Raw genomic sequence first — 13,758 nt, 5'->3', positions numbered from 1 at the left:
CCAACAAAGGAACACCTTTCTCTCTGTCTCTCCTTCTCACTGTCTGTAACTCTACCTCTCAAATAAATAAATAAAATCTTTAAAAAAATACAGAAAAATCTCCATGCATTAAACTTTGCAACAAAATTTTTTTTTACTATTTATCCTAATAAGTTTTCTAATGATAGAAAAAGAAAGTTTTTAAAGCTGTAGTTACCCATTCTTTCAAGTTGTCCTCTCCGATACTTACTGATGTGCCTACTTCTTTTTAAATTTTTAACAGATAACAACAAAATTAAATCTCTATTTATTATAAAAAGAGTAAACCTCAGCTCCTATGTCTTAATTTTCTCTTACTAGGTGGAATATTGTTCCTATTGTAAAACACCCATTCTCTTTACTCTCTTGTCCTAAATTCCTAAAATGAGGCTGTTCCAGTGCGCCTTTCTACAATGGGTCTGCAGGATACTTCAATGCCATCAAACTCATTCTCTGTTTCCCGTCTCTACACTTTCCCTTATGCTCTTTGGTATTTCAGAAAACTCAGTCTAATGAAATGGTGCTGTATTAGAGATATTTTGAATGTAATGTAATAGTTGCAAAGCCTTACTTTGGTTAAGTTTCTATTACACTGTTCAATATCTGCTACTTTCAATTCACATTCTGAAAAAAAAAATCACTTAGAAAAAGTGTCAGTTTTATATCTGATTCAAAGAATTGCTTTAGATTAAAAGAATCTCTTCCTATTTCCAATGAAATAAACAATTCTTTATTTTTTCAATAAAATACTAAAACAGAAGAGATACAATGCTGTAAGATTTTGAAATTAAGATTTGTTCAAAATAAACAAGAGTTCATTTTTATTTTAGTATGCCAAGAATAATACAGAAACATAGAAATGTAGAACAGAAAAAAACTTAAAGATTCCCTTGTCCTAATCACTCATAAACTGCTTTTTTGGGCGTTAGTATACTCCCCATAATTCCATGACTGACAAACAAGAGATCTGGGATCTCTCATTCATTCTATTTCACTGTATATCTCACACTTAAGATTCTGAGTGAAAGGGGCACACATTTTGAATTTTATTAAAATTACCAAAAAAGCACATCAGGTTAATAAGATTTTTCCAAGGGAAATAGTGAATATGATATTTCATTAATTCAAAATCCCCCATATCCACACATCAGCAGGAAATAACAAAGATTAATTGAGATGGAGATACTGAGCAAGGCTTACTTATAAGCCAATCAGCTCACTCTACCAGACTCACTGAGTACACACTCAAATTAGCCTCAGCAAAATTACAAATTGCCACATGTCAGGAAGCCTCAAGAACTGCTCTCAAATAGTTGCAACCATGAGTACAAATCCTTGAATGCCAAGAGTCCACTATACTTTTATAATCAGAAAAAAAAAATCCCTGTAATTTGTAACAAAAAAGGAGACTTGCTATTGCTATATATATGCTTCCAGAATTTATCCTTCTGATCATATACATCCCTTTCAAACAGTAACAACTACAAATTCAAATTCTTCTCTGGAAGACAAAAGATAAAAATTAAAGTTTAGATTAGGTCACAAACTCGTAAAAATATCTGCTCTAATGAACCGACATACTTGTTTCAAACTAAGATAGTTATCAGAATCTAAATAAATTTTATCAACAAATTATAACAAGCAGCAATGACTGTTGGACAACTAAAGAAAACGATTCAGGATTATCAGAAAGCTTTTTAATACCAATTAACTTAGTTTGTCACAAAAGTAGATGCCTCCTCTCCTGTATTGCTCTACTAGCTTTTTTCTGTCTAAATAAACATAAAATATTAATTTTATTAGTTGGAATATATAATTGTGAAAGTTTCAGACTTAGCTTACTCTAAAATGTATAAGTTAAAATAACTATGAGTATCTATAATAATGTATCTAATATACATTGCTATGTAGTAACCATATTCTTGACAACTTTGCAAAGTGTTGTAAGTTTCTAGCATTTTATCAACATACATCATACATACGCATAAACATCCCTTAACAATCTCCTATAATTTTGATAAATCATCCTTAAATGTAAACTTACTCAATAAATGTTTTATTATATATCATTTCATGTTAATTTATAAAATAAAAATGCTCAAATCTGTTTCAGAGAGCCAAAATTATATGCTTCAGTATGGTAGAGCCCCAAAAAATTCAAATGTCCAAATCAGTACCAATGGCATCATACTTAAAAAATAACACAATCCACATCCCCAAAAGAAGTATTTAAATTTAAAAGTTATTTAATACTTAATATACTTAATACTTCAGTTTAAGAATACTTAGTTTAAAAAAAAAAACAAAGCAATGCTGAATTACCAGCTCACCATAGAATGCATTAACTTCTAGCTCCATCTGCTGGAGCCAGAAAATATTTCAAAATACAATACCCAATCCTAAGAGAAAACAATTTATCTCTTTTCTTCACACAAAAAATTCATAAATTTTTAAAAATCACAGTTAAGTCATATCCAATAATTTCCAAAATGACAAAGCTAAAATAAAAGCAATGCTTCAGTAGAAGTGTATATCTAATCCAGTTGTCAAAAAGTGACTTATATAATTTCAAAATTCTACCAAGAAGCGTAGGCACTAACAAAGAGTACAAAACTTGCATTTAGACCCTGTTGGGAGCCTTCCTTCTTTGGGAAGAAAAATAAAACATAAAGAACAAATTTTTGTGCAACTCTTTACCTTAATCATAATTTTCTTATGACATTTCTATTGTAGAAATATTATATAATACAAATACTAGAAAAAGAAATGCATGACATACAGTCCTAATGCTCTGAGAAAAATGTTGTTAAATCCTTAGCATATTCCCTTCAAAAAAAATTTTTTGTGCACCTACATACACACACACTTTCTTCTTTATAAAAAGGCATTAGATTATAAATATGCCCATTTCCAAAAATATTTATGGATCAACAAATATATGCACTTAAATCATCATCTATAATAGCAAAAAAAAGTACTCTATTGTCCAGATCTACCAAAATTTAATAAAGCTAATTCCTTATGCCAAACACAAGACTTTAAAAATTTTTAATTTTATAAGCAATACATCAATATCCAGGAACCATCCTGATGTACTTGGTAATAAATGAACTTAAGACCAACTTACTAGCAAATTGTTGGTAGCATTTAACTAATACTGGCACATTAAAATAGGCAAAGAACTTACTTTAGATTTAATAAGTATTCATAAAATATTTGTTAATTATGTGTAATGTAAAAGTTTGATTTTTTAGATGAGTTGAGTTTTGCATTGTTTCTTCAAGATGTCCAGATGGCTTTTGTCTGTTCCACATGACAAATTAGAATAAAGCACAGAGCCCTTGCAGACAAGTCAGATTCACGGTGGTTATCTTTTAACAGACCTAATCTCAACTGAGAATCACGTTATAAAAAAACATGTGGCTTGGGGCTGACATCATGGAGTAGTGCATCAGGCTGCTGCTCGTGATGCCAGCATCCCATATGGGTGCCGGTTTGAGTCCCAACTGCTACATCTCCCATCCAGCTTCCTGCTAATACAAAGATAGCTCAAGTGTTTGGGCTCCTGCCACCCATGTGGGAGACCCAGAGGATGCTCCTGGCTCCTGGCTTCAGCCTGGCCTGGCCCTGGCTATTGTAGCCACCTGGGGAGTGAACTAGTGGATGGAAGAAGGTCCGTGTCTGTCTGTCTGTCTGTCTGTCTCTCTCTCTCTCTCTCATTGTCCTTCTCTGTCTTTCCCTCTCTCTGTGCAATTCTTTCAAAAAAAGAAAAAAAGTTTGTTTCTATGTCTGGTCATAAAAAATTCCTCAAAAATAAAATAATTATTTGCTAGCTTTATTTAATGCTACAACTCAATTCCATCATTCTCATATCTTCCAAAATTTTATTATTTTATTTTTAATTTAAATTTATATTATATATTAGCTATCTTAATTATTTTATTTGAAAGGCAGAACAGAGATCTCCCATTCCCTGGTTCACTCCCCAAATATCTGCAACAGCTGGGGCTGAGCCCGGCTAAAGTCAGGAGCCAGGAATTTAATCTGGGTCTCCCTTGTGGATAGAAGGGACTTAAGTACTTGAGCCATCACTTGCTGTCTCTGAGGCCAAGCAAAAATTATTTTAAAGTGGCTAATTCAGTGGCATAACTGTATAACAGTTTCAATATTATACAACCACCTCCTTTATCGAGAAATATTTCATCACCCCAAAATGAAAACTTAGTAAAGCAGTTACAGCATTGCATTTCAATTTGTGAAACTGACAAGTTTCATATTTTTCTATGAACTTTTAGCAGTGTACAAAGATACAGAACGTTAAGATACAGAGGGTTAAGCTCTTGCAATGCAGGAACACTGGAACCAGCTGCTCTGCTTCCAATCCAGGTTCCTGCTCATGCACTTGGGAAGGCAGCCAAAGATGGCCCAGGTACCTAGGGCCCTGCCACCCAAATGGGAGGCCTGGATACAGTTCCTGGCTCCTGGCTTCAGCCTGGCTCAGATCTGGCAGTTGTAGCAATTTAGGGAATGAACCAGTGGGTGAAAGATCTCTGTCTTTCAAGTAAGTAATTTTTTTTAAGATACGGAAAGTATAGACAGGGGCTGGTGCCGTGGCACAGGTTAATCCTATGCCTGTGGCACTGGCATCCCTGTATCTGCGTGAGAGACCAGGAGGAAGCACCTGGCTCCTGGCTTCGGATCGTGCAGCTCTGGCTGTTGCGGCCATCTGGGGGGGTGAACCAACAGAAGGAAGACCTTTCTCTCTGTCTCTCCCTCTCACTGTCTGTAACTCTACCTTTCAAATGAATAAATAAAATCTTTTTTAAAAAAAGAATATTAAAAAAGTATATACAAATGGGTACTTTATTTTTTCTGTCCAGTTTTAAACAACAATACAAGTTTTTGCTACCATTTTAATTTGTCCCCTTTTCTTTTCTTCCATCCTACAATTAACTAGAGCTGCTGGCATGCCAGGGTCCACGCTGAGTGAATGATGTAATACACTTCGCTGCATCCAGTTCACTAGTGCTGAAGACCATGAGCAGACCAACCACCAGCACCTCGATGACCAGCAGCTCACTACCAGCTTTCTTACTTCTCACTTCAGTGTTCCAGTGTCACCGTTGTATAGCACATTCTCAAGCTGTTTCAATCATCTCCTCATTTTAGACAGTTATATCTTGTTAGACAACAGAGTTTCAGAACTAATCTACTATTTTATTAATTTATGTTATTAAATCCTGGCCCAGTCTAGCAGCATTCTAAGGTAATACGGTGAACACATAACATTTCAAAGATGTGTTCAAAATCCAGACACTGTGGGTGGGTTTGGCCCAGCAGTTAAGATGCCATTTGCAACGCCCACATTTCCCCTCAGATTTACCTAGGTTCAAGTCCAGGCTCTGCTCCCAATTCCAACTTCCTGCTGATGGGCACCCTGGAAGGCAGCAGGAAATGACTCAAGCCACTGGGTCCCTGCCACCCATGCGGGAGGCCTGAATTGGGTTCCTGGCTGCCAGCTTTGGCCCTGGCCCAGCCCCAGCCATTGTGGACATGTGGAGAGTGAACCAGCAGATCTGAGTATTCTCTGTGCATCTCTCAAATAAAATGAATAAAAATTTTTAAAAGATTATTCATTTGAAAGACAGGGTGTCAGAGACAGACAGACACACACACACACAGAAAAAAGGGGGCAGGAGGAGAGAGAGAATCTTCCATAAATGTTGGTTCACTACTAAAATGGCCATAACATCCATTTCTGGGCCAGGCTAACGCCAGGAGCCAGGAACTTAATCCAGGTCTCCCACGTGGGTGGCAGGGGCCCAAGTACTCAAGTCATCTTCTGCTGCCTTCCCAGGCACATTAGCATGGAGCTGGATTGGAAGTGGAGTAACCAGAGGACTTTAATAATCAAGAGGACAGGATGACCCACTCTATGGACCAGTCTCTTTCCCTAGCTACCCCTGCCACTACCCACTGGGCTCATGAAGAAAGTGACAATGGTGACAGGGACAGCGGTTATGCATGGGTCAGCAACATGGACTTCCACTCACCAGGACCAACTGGCCACTGCTGAGGGCCCAAAGGGCTAACTGATTTTTGTTTCACAAATTTCCACACCAAATATGCATTTACTTAAACACATGCCAGCAAGCATATACACACGCATTTATTTGTGTTGGGGACTTACTTACAACAAGCAACTAAAGAGTTAAAAAATAAATTTCCATAGAATTGTCATGTCCCATATTACATGATAAAAACAAAAAAATGTATACCTTTGCTAATGAACCCTTTGATTAAATGCATGAACTTCTTAAAACTTGGTAGGACCGAAGTATTACAAAGTTATAGTCCTTAAAACAATATGACATTGATATAAGAATAGAAAGATAACTCAGTGGGAAAGAATAGAAAGTAAAATCCAGCAATTGTTTCTTGCTTACTCTGGACCTGGTATTATTATACTATGGTGCAGTATTATCATACTATGGCAGTATTTCATTTATTCCATATAATAACTCTAGAAACTTGATCTTGTTACGTCCACTTTACAGATAAAAGACGTGGACTTAGAAAGCTTAAACAATCTGATCAGGTTTGCTGCTAGTTAAAGACATAGCTGAAACTCAAACCCAGGTCTACCAGACTCCAAAATCTGTGTCACTGAGCTCAGAAAAAGATTCTAATATCTTAGTAAATTTCAAAAGCAGCATAGAGGCCGGTGCTATGGCATGGCAGGTAAAGCCACTGCCTAAGGTGCTAGTATCCCACGTGGGCATCAGTTCGAGGCCTACCTGCTTCACTTCTGACCCAGCTCCCTGCTAATGTGCCTGCACACATGTGGGAGATCCAGAAGAAGCTCCTGGCTTCAGATACCAGCTCTGGCCATTGTGGCCATTTGGGGGATGAACCAGTCGATGGAAGATCTTCCTGTCTTTCTCTGTCTCTCTGTAATTTGGCCTTTCAAATAAAAAGTCTTTAAAAAAAAAAAGCATAAAAAATCAGTAGAGAAAAGAAATAATCAATTAATGATACTGGTACAATTAGCTAACTTCAGGAAAGGGGTAAGAAGAAAGGTAGTTACTTGTATAAACTCCAGATGAATTAAAGGGTTAAGTGTAAACAAAACCATTTAAAAATGTAAATTCTGGAGATAAAAAAAGCAAATAAAATTAAAAAGCAAATAACTAGGAAAATATTTATAAATACTGGATAAAAGCTGATGTTTTCACAATTAGAGACTACATAATTCAACATAAAAGGACAAAGAATATGAAATAAATATGTATAAGATGTTTTTATATATCTTATAAATTAAAACATCCTACTTCACTAAAAACTTTTAAAATTAAAATTCTAAGGAGAAACAATTTTCCATTCATGAACTTAGCAAAGATTTACTTTTTTTTTTTTTTTTTTTTTTTTTTTTTATTTTTTTGACAGGCAGAGTGGACAGTGAGAGAGAGAGACAGAGAGAAAGGTCTTCCTTTGCCGTTGGTTCACCCTCCAATGGCCGCCGCGGCCGGCGCGCTGCGGCCGGCGCACCGCGCTGATCCGATGGCAGGAGCCAGGAGCCAGGTGCTTTTCCTGGTCTCCCATGGGGTGCAGGGCCCAAGCACCTGGGCCATCCTCCACTGCACTCCCTGGCCACAGCAGAGGGCTGGCCTGGAAGAGGGGCAACCGGGACAGAATCCGGCGCCCCGACCGGGACTAGAACCCGGTGTGCCGGCGCCGCTAGGCGGAGGATTAGCCTAGTGAGCCACGGCGCCGGCCAAAGATTTACTTTTAAATATCTACTTATTTAATTGAAGGGCAGAGCAACAGAGACAGAGAGAATGTGTCCTTCGACAAGGGTGGCAGAGTGCCAAGTCCCTGGGCCATTATCCACTGTCTCCCAGGGTGCTTCTGCAGGAAGCTGAGTAGCTGAGATGTGAGCTAGCACTTCAATACGGGAGGTAAGCATCCCAAAAGGCAACATAAGCCGCTGTGCCACAGTGCTGGTTTTACAGGTAGAACCACGCATTCCTCTAACGGCTTATTGCATGGATTTGTCTCAGATTTGAAGTGGACAACAACCAAGTTGTTCCCTGGGTACTGAACTTGCACTTTCATTTTATAGAACATTTTAACTTAACTATTTTTCTGTTGTTGAGCACATAGAGGTGTTTCAAAGTTTAATTATTATTTGAATTTCTGACAATTCTCTTGTACGATGATTAGAATGAAGATTATTAGGCTGGTAGTGAATATTTATTGCCAAAGTGCTGGAATTACTTGTTTGGAATTATTTGCTTATGTTCTCCTGACATTGCATAAAGGTGTCATGATTTTAACTACAAACTCAGCAGCATTTAAAGCAGACTTTAAAATCTTTGCCAGGAGGTAGGCATTGTGGCACAACAGTTTAAGACACTGCTTGGCACACCTGTGCCCCACATTGGAGTGCCCATGTGGATCCTGGCAACACTGCTGCTGATCTGAGTTCCAGCTAATGCACCTGGGGGGCAGTGGGTGACGGTACAAGTACTTGGACTCCTACCAGCCACGTGGAAGACCCAGATGGAGTTCCGGGCTCCTGGCTTTAGCCTGGCCCAGCCCCAGGTGTTACAGTCATCTGAGGAGTAAACCAGCAGATGGAAGATCTATCTGTGTCTGAGCGTCCATGTCACTCTTTCAAATAAATAAAACAAACCTTTTTTTCTTTTGTGTGATATTTATTAATCATACTCTATCAAGTAATAAATACCAGGATTGTTTTCTGTTACTTGATCCTCCTCCCTTTTATTTTTTTCTTTTTAACAGGCAGAGTTAGACAGTGAGAGAGTGAGACATACAGAAAGGTCTTTCTTCCGTTGGTTCACCCCCCAAATAGCCGCCATGGCCGCGTGCTGCACCGATCCGAAGCCAGGAGCCAGGTGCTTCCTCCTGGTCTCCCATGGGGTGCAGGGTCCAAGTACCTGGGCCATCCTCCACTGCACTCCCGGGCCACAGCAGAGAGCTGGACTGGAAGAGGAGCAACCGGGACAGAACTGGCGCCCCAACCAGGACTCAAACCCGGGGTGCCAGTGCCGCAGGCGGAGGATTAGCCTAGTGAGCCGTGGTGCCAGGGCTAGTCTATCATCTTGATGAATCCCGGCAGCCCTTGAAGTGAACCAAAAGTCAACCAGAACCCATATCGAGGTCAGGCAGTACTTGAGCTGGGCTACAAAACCTAAAAGCCCAGACACAAGCGCTCAGGTCGTTTTCATCCTGTGTTACAGTGACGATTTTCAGTCAGGCTGGCACCATTCGCTTATCTTTTTTACCAAGTGGTTATTTTTGTCATGGCAACACATATACCTAATTTTAAAGTCAAAACATACCACAAGGCTTACGACATAAAATAGTGGTGCCTTCACTCAGGCTCACTCCTTCCAAGACCCCACTACCTAAGGACAGTCACTTTCAACTCCAGCTCCTTTAGGAAGCTTCTACTGCTAGCTTTTAGGTATTAATTTTTTCCAATTTTTATATTTACTACATATTAACTTCCACAAATAAAACATGATATTTGTCTTTCTGGGTCTGGCTTATTTCACTTAACGTAATGATCTCCAGTTCCATCCATTTTGCTGCAAATGTCAGGATTTCATTCAGGTTCCTGCCACTCATGTCCCAGACCCAGATGGAGTTCCAGGCTCCTGACACAACCCTGCTGTTGTCAGTACTCAGGGAGTGAATGAGTGGATGGAAGAGCTCTCTCTCTCTCTTCTATTCTCTCTCTCTCACTCGCTCTTTCTCTGCTGCTCTTTCATTCAAGCAAATGGAAATTAAAAAAATAATTAATTTTAAAAACTATGCTGGTTAAGAGGCTTCTTCCCACATTAGAGTATCTGAGTTCAATACTCAGCTCAGGCTCCAGACTCCAGCTTCCTTCTTATGCAGACTCTGACCTGAACTGGTAATGGCTCAAGCAGTGGGGTTCCTGACACCCACATGGGAAACCTGGACTGCGTTCCAGCTCCCAGCTTCAGCCTGTTACACAGGCAAATAAGGAGTAAGACAGTAGATAAGAGCTCACTCTGTTAGTCTCTCTCAGTTTCTTGAATTTAAAAATAAAAACTATATATATATATATATATATATATATATATAATTTTAAAACCCTGGAGCATAATTATAATACTACTATACAGGCAAACTGTTCCATTTCCTTGTTAACTCAGGAACTACAAATTCACTGACATAAACTACAAATTTAATGGAAACAAGATATCTCTGATATATTTTCTCTAGTTCAAATGGCAAACTAGCTTAAGTACTGTTAAAAAAGGACAATTTACCATTAACACAAAGATTCTTTAGTAAGAAGGGGAAAAAACAAATATATTGAAAAACTTTTTACCTTAAAAAATGAGATGAAAGAATTTGAGTATGTAGCAAATTCTTTCCACTGACAACTCTTTTTCAAGTTACTATTTCACAAAAAGACTGTCTTCACTTATTATAAAATGATTCTTCATTTGGATGGGGGAAAATTTAGATCCATACGATAATCCATCTAGAAAATGAGGCATCCTGATTTTGACATCTGCCTTTGGTATTCAAAAAGAAATGTATCTAACCCATCATAGCTCTTAAGCTATATATCTATGACTATTATCACTAATAACACCAATAATTAATGACTCTAATAAAATTATAACTAATAACATATAACTAATAACACAAATTAACACTACTAATAAAATGGGGTGTAAGGGCAGAATGAGCAAGAAAGACATAAAAATCTCTAGGAGCTATAATCAATTCTAACAGGTAATTATAAAATGTTAAGACCACTCAAAAATTAATTATGGCAGGATGTCCTATGACAGAAAATAGTTTAGCATACACACACTGATATGTAGAGTAAAATTCTTCAGAATAAAAAAACATCTCATATGCTAAATAGTCATAATATCTACCACCTATTAAATGCCAATTAAGAAACATGTGCAATAGGATCAAGTGGTAAAGTGACCATATAGATAGGATCAAGTGTTAAAGTGATCAAATAATAGGACAAAGTACTTGGAAATAATAATAGAATTAAAAAGGAGTTGGGGCCGTGGCTGTGGCTTAGCAGGTAAGGCCACCACCTGCAGTGAGAGCATCCCATATAGGCACCAGTTCGAGTCCTGGCTGCTCCACTTCTGATCCAGCTCTCTGCTATGGCCTGGGAAAGCAGTGGAGGATGGCCCAAGCCCTTGGGCCCCTGCACCCACATGGGAGACCCAGAAGAAGCTCCTAGCTCCTGATCAGCATAGCTCCAGCCGTTGTGGCCATCTGGGGAGTGAACCTCTATGTAGCTCTGCCTTTCAAATAAATAAATAAATCTTTAAGGTAAAATTAAAAACAAAACAACAACAAAAAAACAGGAGTGAAGGCTCCAACATGGGAAACAGTCAATACAGCAGACTCACAGAATGACAAGTAGCACTCTGACCTCAGAATCAGCCCTTAAGGCATTCTGGTGGGCTGAAAAGCCCAAAGGGAGAATTTCAGGCATGGAAAGCCAAGATACTCTGGCAAAAAAATGTTCTACATAAAGGACCTCTGTGAGTGAGACCCCAGTGGCAAGAAGGAACCACCAAAGAAGGATGCACTTTTCTCTGAAGGGAGGAGAGAACTTCCACTTTGCTTATGGCCTTGTCAAGCTAGTGATCCAAAAGCTTTCCATAAGCGAGTCAGCTCATTTCAACAGCCTTGGGTGATCACTGATGTCATGCATAAGAGTATTATTTATTAAATAAACAACAAGAGTCACTGCACTAACTTCCCATGCAGGACCTCTGTCCCCAAAGAGTTGTATCATGAGAGTTAATAATAAAACTTGTTCTCAAGAATCACTTTCTTTTAGTGTATTAAGTGAAGGATATTATTATGTCTCATAAGTTATAGTTACGTCTAAGAGCTCACAAGAGAAGTATCATTCTTGGGTTCTTCTTTAAAGATAATTAAGTTTCTAAAAGGAAAGAAGGGGGAGGAAGGAAGGGAAAAGAGGAAGAGGAAAAAAGCAAAATCACCTTCGAGAGGCAATAACATTGAACAGCCCTTGTCTAGACTACTGAGAAACAGTTTCTTAGTTTTTTTTTTTTTCTTTTTCTTTTTCTTTCTTGGACTAAACAGGAGAAGGAAGAGGAGAAGGGGTAGGAGAGTGGGCAGGAGGGCAGGTATGGTGGGAGGAATTACTACGTTCCTGATGTTGTAGCAGAAAGCTGGATCATGACAGTAGCCAGCACCTCAACATAGGACACAGGTATTCTAAGCTATGGCTTAACCTGCTGCACCACAATGCCCACCCTGGCCGCTGCTTTTTAGGTCTTACATGGAAATTCAATTCTTCTGACATACCCAGATACACTGAAATTCTCTTAAATAAAGGGGCCGGAGCCATGGCTCACTTGGTTAATCCTCCGCCTGCAGCGCCGGCATCCCATATGGGCGCCGGTTCTAGTTCCGGCTGCTCCTCTTCCAGTCCAGCGCTCTGCTGTGGCCCAGGAAGGCAGTGGAGGATGGCCCAAGTGCTTGGGCCTCTGCACCCGCATGGGAGACCAGGAAGAGGCACCTGACTCCTGGCTTCGGATAGGAGCAGCTCCTGCCATAGTGGCCATTTGGGGGTGAACCAAGGGAAAGAAGACCTTTCTCTCTGTCTCTCTCACTGTCTATAACTCTACCTGTCAAATAAATAAAAAAAATTAAATAAAAATTTGTCAAATCATGGTAAATATAAAAACTGCTTCTTGATTAAGTAAAAGAAGGAAGTCTTTCACATGAAAAATAGAAATGCTAAGTAAAACCTGGGTTTCTGACTTTATAAGGACCTAAATGGCTTACTGGAATAAGTTACAAATTATAAAACAAGGGGCGAGGTTGGGGGAGGGTGCAGTGCTATGGCATAGTGGGTAATATGCTGCAGCGCCAGCATCCCATATGAGTGCTGGTTCAAGTCCCAGCTGCTCCATTTTCAATCCAGCTCCCTGCTGATGTACCTAGGAAAGCAGCAAAAGATGACCCAAATGCTCCCACATGGAGACCAGGATGAAGCTCTTGGCTCCAGGATTCAGCATGGCCCAGCCCTAGCCATTGTGGCCATTAGGGGAGTGAACCAATGAATGGAAGACTTTCAAATCAATCAATCTTTTAAAACATTAAGAAAAATCTAAAGACACAGTGCAGCAAAAAATTAAAATATTAATTATGATTATATTAATCAACAGATACTAACCATGAATCAGGGAGCCATTTAGCCACTGAATATAGTAGTTTTGAGGAAAAGAAAGCAGGATCTCATTGCTGATTATTGAGAAGGGTAAAAGCAAAACAGCCCCAGCTGACACTGCCAGAGTGAAGGTGCTCAAAAACAACCTGGAAGAGAAAAGAGTCGGCATCACTAGTGACTTGAAAAAAATCAACGATTATGAAAAATTCTAAGGGAATATAAACTTAAAAATTTTAATTAAAACAGTATTAATACAAGAACTTCATTAAATATATTAGTTCAGAGGTAAATTGTATTCACATAATCATATTTATATATATGATACTGGAAGTTAAACCAGCTGAACTCTAAAACTACATGCTCTATGGAAGTATCATCAAGTCTAACAAGTAGGACTTAAAAGATATATACACTGAAGACCAAAGTACTTCACACATTATACAAAGAATAAATTGAAGTCTCATTCTCCTCTTAAATATAAGTATTTATTTCAC

At 38.7% G+C, this 13,758-nt stretch overlaps 1 protein-coding gene across 10 annotated transcripts in view; it reads right to left on the bottom strand.

The window, feature by feature from the left end:
• LMBR1 (limb development membrane protein 1) overlaps positions 1 to 13,758 on the bottom strand; it is a 163,619-nt gene that overhangs the window by 102,525 nt on the left and 47,336 nt on the right. For 7 of the 10 annotated variants that reach the window (XR_011390276.1, XR_011390275.1, XR_011390277.1 and 4 more), the window contains one exon: positions 13,271 to 13,410. The exons of 2 other annotated variants lie outside the window; for them this stretch is intronic. Coding sequence is in view for 4 of the 8 variants with exons in the window: in XM_002715020.5 (XP_002715066.1) it covers positions 13,271 to 13,410 (140 nt within the window). In the remaining 4 variants the exon portion in view is untranslated. Of the gene's footprint in view, positions 1 to 10,405; positions 10,426 to 13,270; positions 13,411 to 13,758 lie in introns of those variants that run through there. One more of the 10 variants, XM_051858272.2, reaches the window with a different exon arrangement.

The sequence above is a fragment of the Oryctolagus cuniculus genome, chromosome 7, assembly GCF_964237555.1.
Source record: "Oryctolagus cuniculus chromosome 7, mOryCun1.1, whole genome shotgun sequence".
Classification (NCBI taxonomy): domain Eukaryota; kingdom Metazoa; phylum Chordata; class Mammalia; order Lagomorpha; family Leporidae; genus Oryctolagus; species Oryctolagus cuniculus.
This window is presented reverse-complemented; position numbering and strand designations above follow the sequence as displayed.